At 40.8% G+C, this 12,764-nt stretch overlaps 1 protein-coding gene across 1 annotated transcript in view; it reads right to left on the bottom strand.

The window, feature by feature from the left end:
* Positions 1 to 12,764, bottom strand: part of DGKH (diacylglycerol kinase eta) — a 208,914-nt gene that overhangs the window by 121,384 nt on the left and 74,766 nt on the right. The window contains exon 3 of the mRNA XM_027973522.3: positions 3,301 to 3,411. Coding sequence (XP_027829323.1) covers positions 3,301 to 3,411 — 111 coding nt within the window. The remainder of the gene's footprint in view (positions 1 to 3,300; positions 3,412 to 12,764) is intronic.

The raw sequence follows: 12,764 nt of genomic DNA, 5'->3' as shown, positions 1-12,764 counted from the left end.
CAACCACCCATGTGTTCTCTATATCTGTAACTCTCTGTTTGGGTTTGTTTGTTCATTTGTTTTTTAGATTCCATATATAATTTACAGATTCCACATATAATTGAAATTATATGGTATTTGTCTTTCTCTAATTTATTTCACTTAGCATAATACCTTCCATATTCATCCATGTTTTTGCAAACGGCAAGATTATTATCCCATATTTCTTTTCATTTCTATTTGCATGGCTGAAAACTTTCCTAACCTGTTCCAGGGCCAGGAAGTACAGAGAGACTCAAACAAAGTGAACCCAAGGAGACCCACACCAAGACACATTATAATTAAAAGGCTAAAATGTTAAACTAAAGAGAGAATCTTAAAAGCAACTAGAGACAAACAACTAGTTACATACATGGAAGCTCTATAACACTGTCAGCTGACATTTTAGCAAAAACTTTACAGAAGGGAGTGGCATGATATAGTCAAAGCACTGAAAGGAGGAAACTTGACCAAGAATACTGTACCCAGCAAAATCATAAATCAGAATTGAGAGACAGAGTTTCCCAAGCAACAGCTTGTCTACACTGTGGTTCATCACCACTAAACCAGTCTCACAAGAAATGTTGAAGGAATTTAAACAGAAAGAAAAGAAAAATTATAACTAGAAGTATGAAAATTATGAAAGAAAATATCTCGCCAGTAAAGGCAAAAATGTAGTAAAAGTAATAGATCAAAGGTATGAGTGCTTTCCAGGGGGCGCTAGTGTTAAAAACCCACCTGCCAATGCAGGACATGTGTGAAGGTTAAAAGACAAAACCAGTAAAATCATATATATCTACAATAATTAAGGAATACACAAAGTAAAATAACATCAAAAACATAAAATGTTGAGTGGAGTAAAAATGGAGTGCTTTTAGAACATGTTCAAACTTGAGCAACTATCAACTTAAAATAGACTGCAGTATACAGAGGTTGAGATATAAGCAGTAACCACAAACCAAAAACTGGTAATATGGGGTTGGTCAAAAAGCCCTTTCGGGTTTTTCTGCAGGATGTTGGAGAAAACGACACACAAATAATAAACAGAAAGGAATATAAACATAATACTAGAGAAAGTCACGGAATCACAAGGGAAGAAAGCAAAAGAAAGGAGCAGAGAACAAAGACAAGCAGCAAACAGTTAACAGGATGGCAGGAAGCACATACCTATCAATCATCACTTCAAATGTAAATGGACCGAATGCTCCAATCAGAAGACACAAGGTAGCTGAACAGATACAAACACAAGACCCATACATATGTTGTCTGCAAGAGACTCACTTTAGATCTAAAATCACACACGGACCGGAAGCGAGCAGACGGAAAAGCTATTCCACACAAGCATAAATGAAAAGAAATATGGGATAGCAACACTCATACCAGACAAAATGATTTTAAAACAAAGACTGCAACAGGAGACAGAGAGGCGTTACCTAATGACAAAGGGATCAATCCAACAAGAAAATGTGACACTAGTTAATACATATATACCCAACACAGGAGCACCTGGATCCATAAAGCAAATACTAACAGACACGATGGGAGAAAACTGACAGTCATACAGTAATAGCAGGCGACTTTAACACAATCTACGTCAGCAGATAGATCATTCAGACAGCAAATCAATAAGGAAAACCGTTGGCCTTAGGTTGGGGCTTCCCAGGTGATGCTAGGCCTTCGGTTAGGAAAGTTTTGCAGCCATTATTTCTTCAAACAGGTTTTCTGTCCTTTTCACTCTCTTCCCCTCCGGGACTCCAATAATGTGAATCTTAGCACACCTCCAATAATGTGAATCTTAGCACACTTGATGTTGCCCAAGAGGTCCTCTAAGCTAGTTCCATTTTTTGGTTCTTTTTTCTTTTTGCTGTTCTGATTGGGTGAATTCCACTAATTTATCTTCTAGATCACTGGTCCTTTCTTCTGAATTATCTAATATGCTGCTGGTTTCCTCCAGTGTATTTTTCATTTCTGTTATTGTATTCTTCAGTTCTGATTTTTTTTTAAAAATATTTTCTATCTCTGTTGAAATTCTCACTTTTCTATTCTACTGAGTTCAGTGAGTTATCTTTATGACCATTACTTTGAGCAACTTATCTGGAAGGTTGCTTCTCTCCATTTCATTCCGTTTCTGTTTGTCTTCTTATTTTGTTTGGAACATATTCCTTTGTTTCTTCATTTTGTCTAACTTTGGGTTTTTCCCTACATATTGGGTAGACCAGCTCCGCCTCCTGGTCTTGAGAGTGGCTTTGTGTAGCATGGCTGGTCCCCATAATGTTGTCTCCTTCGGTTACTAGGGTCAGATGCTCAAGGACTGTCCCCTTGGTGGGCAGCATCTGCATTCCTGATGCAGCCTGGCAGTACTTTCTGAGGACGTGCTTGTATGCAGGGTTGGACCCCAATGTGGCTGCCTGAAAGGCCCAGCTGCAACTGTGAAGGATGCTCTGATGTGTGTGGATGGCCCCTGCAGCAGGAGACTCTGAGGCAACATGAGTGATGGTCAAAGGTGTCTGCCAGGCCTGACAGGGCAGGGGGCCACTTGGGTGGGGCTCCAGTGTCTACTGAGGGCACCCATCTTAATTTTACTTTTGAAGGAAGAGTAAAATATCAGTTTTAAGTGGAAGGTCATCATTATCATTTTTTCTTCCAAAGCTACATCATTCTTATTTCATTCAATTATTTTATAAAAATTATTTAAGCCTCGATTTTATTTCACTATGATTTTTATTTCTAACTGCTAGACTAACTGAATGATTGCTTTGAGCTTGGTATTACATGAGCACTTCATTTTCATTATTTAAATAGTAACAATATTTATTATTATATGCTGCTCACTGCCACTCCACTGGAATATGCTCCACAATATGCTGCTCACTGCCACTCCAGTGGAATATGTTAGAACTGGGATACGAACTCTTGTCTAAAATCAGAGTATGAATTCTTAGCAACTATAGCAAATCCTCTCTCATGTTCAGGAAAAGATTTATAAGGTAAAAATTAGCAAGAAAGGGGGGAATTCACCTCTAGACTTTATTATATCTAATAAAGTTACATTTAACTGTTCATCTCAATTGGAAGGGAAAAAGAAAGAAAACTACACTAGAACCTTGCCATAAGATTGTCCTCAGGGGACATCACATGAAATTGTCTCAAATAGACCCCCTTGTGATTTGGTCCAAGATGAATCATATTTATATTGAATTAGACCAGTAATGCTATATGAAGCCCCAAGACAAAGACAGTTTACAGAACCATCTACAGCTCTCTAGCATTCTCTCAAATTACCTTTGAGTCCTTTGCATAATAGAGTGTACGACCTCGAAGTTTGAAGTATCGCTTTTTCCACCTTTGGAAGGAACTGGTTTGCTTCAACAGCTGTCCCTCTTTAATACTGGTCTAGGGAAAAGCAGAAGCACAACATGATTAAGATGAAATTCAAAGCCAAGTAACATTCAAAATTAATGACGCACTAGCATTAACATTTTGAGTATTATCTCTCATGTTTTGCAAATTACAGGAGAAAATATTTTACTCTCACCATTCAACCACAGAAACACATATGCAAAGCTCCAAGTAGCAAAGGTGAACCTGACATGCCCTCAAAGCAGTCACAAATAGTATGGAAGATACATACACAAAACTAGAACTTTCAACACAGTGATGAATACACGTACCTCTTCAAGTGTGTACTTATATAAAGACCTAATAAATGATGGACGGGTAGGTCTACAGTAAATGCAATGGTTAAGAAGGCATAAGCTCTGGAGCCAGAAATACTGTGACCAACTGTTGGTGACACCAGAGTAGCTGGACGATCTTAAGCAAATCAATAAATATCTTCTGCCTTTAATTATTCATCTATAAAACGAAGATGACAATAAGACATACCTTTCCGGGCTGTTGTCAGGAATAAATCTTTAAAACATGTAAAGGATTCATCGCATGGCACATAGGAAGTGCTCACTAAATGTCAATTATCATCGACTACGTGTTACTGCAACAAACACATATACAAAGTATGGTGCATGGCGGTTCAGAAAAGAAAGCTCTGCCTCAGAGGGAGTCAAAGATATCATCTTTCCAGAGGACAGCCTTAGGTAGGTCTTGAAGGAGTTTATCAGAATAAGGAAGGGTTTTTTGTTGTTGTTCATTTACTAAGTCCTGTCCAATCTTTATGACCCCCATGGACTGTAGCACGCCAGGCTCCCCTGTCCTTCACTATTTCCCAGAGTTTGCTCAAACTTATGTCCATTGAGTTAGTGGCTATCTAACCATCTCATCCTCTGTCGCCTCCTTCTCCTTTTGCCCTCAATCTTTCCTAGGATCAGGGTCTTTCCCAGTGAGTCAGCTCTTCGCATCTGGTGACCAAAGTATTGGAGTTTCAGCATCAGTCCTTCCAATGAATATTCAGGGTTGATTTCCTTTAGGATTGACCAGTTTGATCTCCTTGCAGTCCAAGGGACTCTCAAGAGTCTTCTCCAAAACCACAGTTTAAAAGCATCAATTCTTTGGTGCTCTTCTTTATAGTCCAACTCTCAACATCCATACACAACTACTGGGAAAACCACAGCTTTGACTAGATGGACCTTTGTTGGCAAAGTAATGTCTCTGCTTTTTAATAAACTGTCTAGGTTTGTCATAGCGTTTCTTCCAAGGAGCAAGAGTCTTTTAATTTCAGGGCTGCAGTTGCTGTCCATAGTGATTTTGGAGCCCAGGAAAATAAAATCTGTTACTGCTAAACTTCTTCCCTTTCTATTTGCCCTGAAGTGATGGTACCAGATGCCATGATCTTAGTTTTCTGAATGTTGAATTTCACTCTTCTCTCACCCTCATGAAGAGGCTCTTTAGTTCCTCTTCACTTCCTGCCATTAGACTGGTATCATCTGCTTAACTGAGGTTGTTGATATTTCTCCCAGCAATCTTGATTCCAACTTGTGCTTCATCCAGCATAACATTTCATATGATGTATTCTAGATAGAAGTTAAATAAGGAGAGTGACAATATACAGCCTTGTCATATTCCCTCCTCAATTTTGAACCAGTCCGTTATTCCATGTCCAGTTCTAACTGTTGCTTCTTGAGCTGCATACAGGTTTCTCAGGAGACAGGTAAAGTGGTCTAGTATTCCCATCTTTTTAAGAGTTTTCCACATTTTGCTGTGATCCTCATGTCAAAAGCATAGTCAATGAAGGAGAAGTAGATGCTTTTGTGAACTCTGTGGCTTTCCCCATGATCCAATGAATGTTGGCAATTTGATCTCTGGTTCCTCTGCCTTTTCTAATCCAGCTTCTACATCTGGAAGCTCTCCAGTTCTTACGTACTGCTGAAGCCTAGCTTGAAGGATTTCGAGCATACCCTTGCTAGCATGTGAAATGAGCACAGCTGTTTGAACATCCTTTTGCATTGCTCCTCTTTGGGACTGGAATGAAAACTGACCTCCTGTAGTTCTGTGGCCACTGCTGTTTGCCCAGCGTATTTTAGGTGTGTGCAAAAGTAGAAAAGTTTAAATCAGCACAGATTTTTGGAGAATCTTCATAGAATTTTTGATTATAAACACAGGGTAGGGCTTTCAACAGGGAGCAACAAAAGACGTGGCTGGAAGAGGTGGGCAGGGCCTCTATGATTCTTGGCCACATCTTGCGCCAGGTGCTTTATGTGTATATCGGTTCATTTTATTGCCACCAACAACCACCTTGGAACCCCTCTGACTTCATCTAGTACCTCTCCTTCACCTGGTCACCTTCCCTCCTTCACAACAGCGCGTTGCTCTTAAGTAGGCATACGTGTACGACCCGCAGGACTGAACACCATCTATTCTTTCCTCCTAGACGGTTCTACCCTCAAATATCCATCTGATCAACTCCCTCATTTCTCTCAAGTCTCTGATCTTCTCGATGAGACCCACCTCACTGACCTATTTAATATACTCTTCGCATTCCCCTCCATCCTGATCTTACTTTCCCCACACAAAGTACTTCCCATCTTGTAACATATAATGCAAAGTGTGTGCGTGAGTTCTCAGTGGTGTCCAACTCTTTGTGACCCCAGGAACTGTCATCTGCCAGGCTCCTGTGTCCATGGAATTTTCCAGACAAGAATACAGGAGTGAGTTGCAATTTCCTACTCTAGGGAATCTTTCTGATCAGGGATCTAACCTGGTCTCCTGTGTCCCCTGCATTGACAGGTGGATTCTTTACTGCTATGCCAGCCGGGAAGTCCATTATATAATGTAATTTATTATATTTATTGTGTTCATCCACTCCAGTATTTTTGGGCTTCCCTTGTGGCTCAGTTGGTAAAGAATCCTCCTGCAATGCAGGAGACTTGTGTTCGATCCCTGGGTTGGGAAGATCCCCTGGGCCAGGGGATCAGAGGGGTTCCACTCCAGTATTCTGGCCTGGAGAATTCCATGGACTGTATAGTCCATGGGGTCTCAAAGAGTCGGACACGACTGAGTGACTTTCACTTTCAGTTCACTTTCATGATACGGAAGTCTGTATGAATGAATAGAAGATGCTGAGATTAAACTCATGTTTGTTTGACTCCAGAGTTTATTCCCAACTTTTACACTTTTATTATTATTGCCTTTTATTATCAACAGGACATAAAATTTTGAGAAAAGTTTATTTCCTCTAATAGGGTAGTTAGGTCTTACTAATGTTTACTTCCAATTTCATTACAAGATTCCCTCTAGAGCTTGCCCTCAGATGGTCCTCCAGGAATTATGAGGGCATTAAAGTTAACAAAACATTGATATGATTGATATGATTGATATGATAACAAAACATTTTTGTATCTTCGGTACCAAAGAGCCCGACTTAGAATCAGACAGACAGCCTTCAGGCCAGGCTCCACTACACACTACAATATAAATCTGGGCAAGTTACTTCAGTTCTCAGTGCTCCCATTTCCTCGCCTAAAATCCAGGCATAATAATGCCAACTTCACAAGCTGATCGCATCTAATTTAATGATAAGATAATGGCTCAAGAGCACTTAGCACACCATGTGGATTACAGAAAACATTTAATAAATGGCAGCAAGTGTTACTATGATATCATGATGCTATTAAGTTCAGGGAGTATTCGCCAAGCACCAAATTTTAAGAGCTTTTCAGAAGAAGTGAGTAAGTGTTTACAGGCCACTGTGAGAGCAAATAACAGCTGGAATGGAAGCAGAGTATCGAGATGAATCGAAGGGAGCCAAGAGCCAGGAGATGCTGGCCACAAGGGGCGTTAGCCTTTTATTCTCAGCGCAAAAAAGCTAGTGAGCTGTCCAAAGCGAGAGACGGAGAAATGGGTGAGAAAGCAAGGGCAGAACCAATTTTAGGAGGCGACTGCAGGAGTCCCAGGGAGAGACCAGGGAAGACGGAACTAGGACTGTGGCGTCACTGAGACAGACAGGAGCAGCCAAAGTTGAGCTGTTGGTTTGGAGGCAGAATCTACTGGCCTTGCCATCCTTACCTTCTTACTTTACCTTACCAGCCTTACCCCCTTGACATGAAGGGCAAGAGGCAGAAAGGAACCAAGAGAACGGGTAAGTACTTGCCTTGGGCAACTAGGTGCAAAAGACTGAGAGAGTTCCGTGCGCTATGCAACAGGTCTTTATCGGTTATTCATTTTAAATACAGCAGCGTGTACATGACCGTCCCAAAGTCCCGAGCACATGGAAATCTGCTCAGTGCTATGTGTCAGCCTGGGTGGGAGGCGGGGTTGGGGGAGAAGGGCTACATGTACACATGGCTGAGTCTCTTCTCTGTTCACCTGAAACTCCCACAACACTGTTAATTGGCTAACCCCAATACAAAATGTTTCCGGTGTTAAAAAAATAATTTAATGTCAAAAAAAAAAAAAAGATTAAGAGAGAAAGGGTAAGAATAAGGAAGAGTTCAGTGATGAGCCGCCCTGCTGTAGCCCAGGGTAGAAAGTCTACATTCTTAAACCCAAACACAAAAATCTTGAAATGCCAGAGAGAGATAACTCACGTAGGGAACAAACCTCTTGGCAATTCAAAGGCTAAAACGTGGGTGTTTTCAGATTTTTGTGAAGTTGCTTAAGGCAATGAGGAAGAAAAATTAACGTTTAGTCTACTTATGTTCTATAAGGCTGTTTTTTTAACAGCATAAGTAACCTAACATTTCTTCTCCACGTTTATTAAAGTAATTTTCTAAAATGAAAACCCAATAACAGTATGCTGCTGCTTAGGGTCCTTCCGGTTTTCTCTTTTTCTAAGTGAAGTGTAGCTGACTTACACTATTGTCTTAGTTTCAGATATACACCAAAGTGATTCAGTTATACATACACCAATTCCTTTTCAGACTCTTTCCCCTTATAGGGTATTACAAGATATGGAATAGAGTTCCCTGTGCTATACGGCAGGTCCTTGCTGGTTATCTGTTTTATACATAGAAATACGTATACTTTAATCCCACACTCCTAATTTATCCCTCCCCACCTCTTTCCCCTTTGGTAACCATAAATTAGTTTTCTATGTCTGTGGTTCTTTTACTATTTTGTAAATCAGTTCATCTGTATCTTTTTTTTTTGTTTTGCCTGCAATATAAAATCCAAACTTCTATATGGGTCAGAAAAGACACCTGTGTGATGCTCTCCAAACTCCCCACTTGCCCATTTGCAGGCTCCTCCCTCTGCCCTAAATGTCCTTTCCTCAATCACCTGTCTTAAAAAAAAAAACAAATATATATATATATATATATAAAATATCCTTTTATTTGGCTGTGTCAGGTCTCAGCTGCAGCAGGCAGGATCTTCGTCAAGGGGTGAGGGCTTAGTAGTTGTGGCAGGAGGGATAAGCTGCCCCACGGCATGTGGGAGCTTGGCCCCCCACCAGGCATCAAACCACATCCCGTGAACTGGAAGGCGGACTTATCAACCACTGGACCCCCAGGGAAGTCCCCACAATTGACTGTCTTGAAAGCTCCTAATCACTTCGACTCCGACTCAATGCCACAGCCCCGGAAGGCTTCCCCACCCGCTAGGAAAAAGTGAACACCTCCACCTTTGCCCATCGAATGCATCTTTCTCCTATCTGTTTAATGGCACCTCTGACAACTGAGTGGCCTGTTTGTGGTCCCATCAGGCTGTGACGTTCACAGAGCAAAGACTGTGTTCTCCGTATTTTAACAACGTCACCAATTAACACATTCATTGGCACTTTAAGGGGCTTCCCTTGTGGCTCAGCTAGTAAAGAATCCGCCTGAAATGTGGGTTTGATCCCTGGGTTGGGAAGATACCCTGGAGAAGAGAAAGACTACTCACTCCAGTATTCTGGCCTGGAGAATTTTGGACTGTATAGTCCATGGGGTCACAAAGAGTCAGACACAACTGAGTGACTCACTGACACTTTAAGACCTTCATAAGTGTTAAACCAAAATCACTTTTATTTTATTTATTTCTTGGCCATGCCAGGCGGTATATGCGATCTTCATTCCCCAGTCAGGAATAGAACTGCATTGGAAGTGCGAGGTCTTAACCACTGCACTACCAGTTCAGTTCAGTCGCTCAGTCGTGTTTGACAATTTGCAACCTCATGAATCACAGCACGCCAGGCCTCCATGCCCATCACCAACCCCCAGAGTTCACTCAAACCCATGTCCATTGAGTCGATGATGCCATCCAACCATCTCATCCTCTGTCGTGCCCTTCTCCTCCTGCCCTCAATCTTTCCCAGCTTCAGGGTCTTTTCAAATGAGTCAGCTCTTCACATCAGGTGGCCAAAGTACTGGAATTTCAGCTTCAACATCAGTCCTTCCAATGAACACCCAGGACTGATCTCCTTTAGGATGGACTGGTTGGATCTCCTTGCAGTCCAAGGGACTCTCAAGAGTCTTCTCCAACACCACAGTTCAAAAGCATCAATTCTTCGGCACTCAGCTTTCTTCACAGTCCAACTCTCACATCCATACATGACCACTGGAAAACCATAACCTTGACTAGACGGACCTTTGTTGGCAAAGTAATGTCTTTGCTTTTGAATATGCTATCTAGGTTGGTCATAACTTTCCTTCCAAAGAGTAAGCATCTTTCAATTTCATGGCTGCAGTCACTATCCGCAGTGATTTTGGAGCCCAGAAAAATAAAGTCTGACACTGTTTCCGCTGTTTCCCATCTATTTCCCATGAAGTGATGGGACCAGACGCCATGATGTTCGTTTTCTGAATGTTGAGCTTTAAGCCACTTTTTTCACTCTCCTCTTTCACTTTCATCAAGAGGCTTAGTTCCTCTTCACTTTCGGCCATGAGGGTGGTGTCATCTGCATATCTGAGGTTATTGATATTTCTCCCGGCAATCTTGATTCCAGCCTGTGCTTCTTGCAGCCCAGCATTTCTCATGATGGACTACCAGGGAAATCCCCAAATAACTTTTACAGTGTAAAATGGTATATAAGTTTGTCCTTTAAAGAAAACGGTAGAAAATGGAAAAGAGAGGCTATAAATGACTTTCTGGGTCCCGGCATTCAGCACACCTGAGCCTGCTCCTTTTTACTGTGTATACAAACAGTAGTGCTCAGCCCCTAGTCCTGTCTGACTCTGCAACCCCAGGGACTGCAGCCCACCAGGCTCCTCTGTCCATGGGATTCTCTAGGCAAGAATACTGGAGTGGGTTGCCGTGCCCTCCTCCAGGAGATCTTCCCAACCCAGGGATCGAAGCCAGGTCTCCCACATTACAAGCGGATTCTTTACCATGTGAGCCACCAGGGAAGCCCAAAAAACATCAGATACAACACAAAAAAAGTGTATACGGGGCTCAAATGCCATCCCTGCATGAAGGGCTGGGGAGAGACAGTCAGAGGGCAGGAAAATATCTGTCTATCCTGATTTTAAGACTATTGCTAATTTAAAGATGCTCCTTACACAGTCACTTTCAAAGCACATTTATGTGTTGTCCCATTTGGCTTTATATATTTTTTCAGTCCTGCACAAGCATGGATTTATTTGCAATGTGTAAGGCTGAGGAGAATACAGAGATTTGTAAGATATAGTCCTCATTTTCATGCATTTATAAACTTCTCTATGTTTTAATATACAAACAGTCAATTTTAAATTCTTGAAGAAAGAAAAAAAGGAAGAAAAAAAAAGAACATCTAAAGTTAGCTCACTTTCCTAGAGATGTGATTAAAAAGATTTAGCTAGGAGGCAGTTTTTCACATGAAAGTTAATCCTCAAAATAAACTTCTGTTTATATATGGAGAGTTAAACAAACACTTCTCATGAAAGAAGGCACATAACAAAAATGATTAATCTGCAACAGCTCCAGCCAATATAATCATATAAGTGTGGTTCAGAGAAAAATGATGCGGTTCGAAAAATCTCAAAATAATGAGTAAAACAGATGAAGAAACAGGAAGGTTTTTAAAAATCACAATATTTAATATATTCAATATTACTGTTCACGTAGAATGACAAACTGAATTTGGCAAAAGAAATAATAAATAGTTATGACCAGAGAGCTATTATTAAAATCTACTAAAAATACATATTAGAATTTTATGTTGTTTGCAATTTCCAGGATAAGGGATAAACTCTCAAAAAAGAGCTTAGAAACATTTGCATTTAACAGCCATTGGTCACATAAACTGATACCTCAGTTGATAAAGAATCCACCTGCAATGTGGGAGACCTGGGTTTGATCCCTGGGGTGGGAAGATCCCCTGGAGAAGGGAAAGGCTACCCACTCCAGTATTCTGGCCTATAGAATTCCATAGATTGGAATTCTAAGGGTCGGACATGACTGAGTGACTTTCACTTTTCATTACATAATCTAGCAGATATTAGTTTAGTATTATTTGACCCTCATGAAAAATCAAGAAAGCCACAGAGCCCCCAATAGTAATCCAATAACCCAGTTTCCAAATATTAAAACCAAAAAGTCAAATGAATTGGCTTTGCAAAAAAATGTTTCAAAAAAATAAGCTTTAAAAGTTTTAAGATCTCTTTTCTTTTCTTTTTTTTTTTAAACAGAATAAACTTACTAATGTGTTCCTTTTATTTTTTTTTTCCGCTTTTTTTTTTTTTTTTCTATCTGGCTTTCTGCAGTCCAACGTCTTCAAGCTGTGGAATTACTCATTTCACACCCCTTTCTAAAAGCAAACACAAGTAATTTCTCTTTTAAATTATACACACGAGTGCTCCAGGATTTCACCTAACATTTCAGAAACACCTCTGCATCAAAAGTTGAAGCTGCTTTGGGGACTTACTACATTGATGTCCTGAGGAGAGTGCAGCTTTATAAACAGCCATTCAGTGAGCCTTTTTATAAAGCTAAGAATCTCTGGAAAATCTGTTCCTGCCTGATTTATCTGATAAATGCACATTTTCATATGTTGGCTTTGGGGGAAACACCACACAGGCGTGGTGAAGAGTCTGATGTGGAAAAGGGGAAATGTCAGTCATGACTCATGTTTTACAGATGCCTTCAAAAATTCCAGAAGCATCTTGAGCTTCTCGTCTTGTCCCAACATGACCCCTTAACTTCTCTCCTAGGGAATGGGAATACAATTTATTGTGATAGGAGATGTGGGCTGTTACGGACTAAATGTTGGAGGGCAATCCTAACTCCCAGTGTGATGGTACTAGCAGGTAAAGCCTTTGGGAGGAGACCGTGTCAAGAAGGGCTTCCCAGGTGGTACTAGTGGTAAAGAGCCCGCCTGCCAAAGCAAGAGACTTAAAAAGATGCAGGTTCAATTCCTGGGTTGGGAAGATCCCCTGCAGGAGGGCATGCCAACCCACTCC

The sequence above is a fragment of the Ovis aries genome, chromosome 10, assembly GCF_016772045.2.
Source record: "Ovis aries strain OAR_USU_Benz2616 breed Rambouillet chromosome 10, ARS-UI_Ramb_v3.0, whole genome shotgun sequence".
In the NCBI taxonomy this organism is placed as follows: Eukaryota; Metazoa; Chordata; class Mammalia; order Artiodactyla; family Bovidae; genus Ovis; species Ovis aries.
Note: the sequence above shows the minus strand (reverse complement) of the source record. Positions and strands in the feature narration are given on the sequence as shown.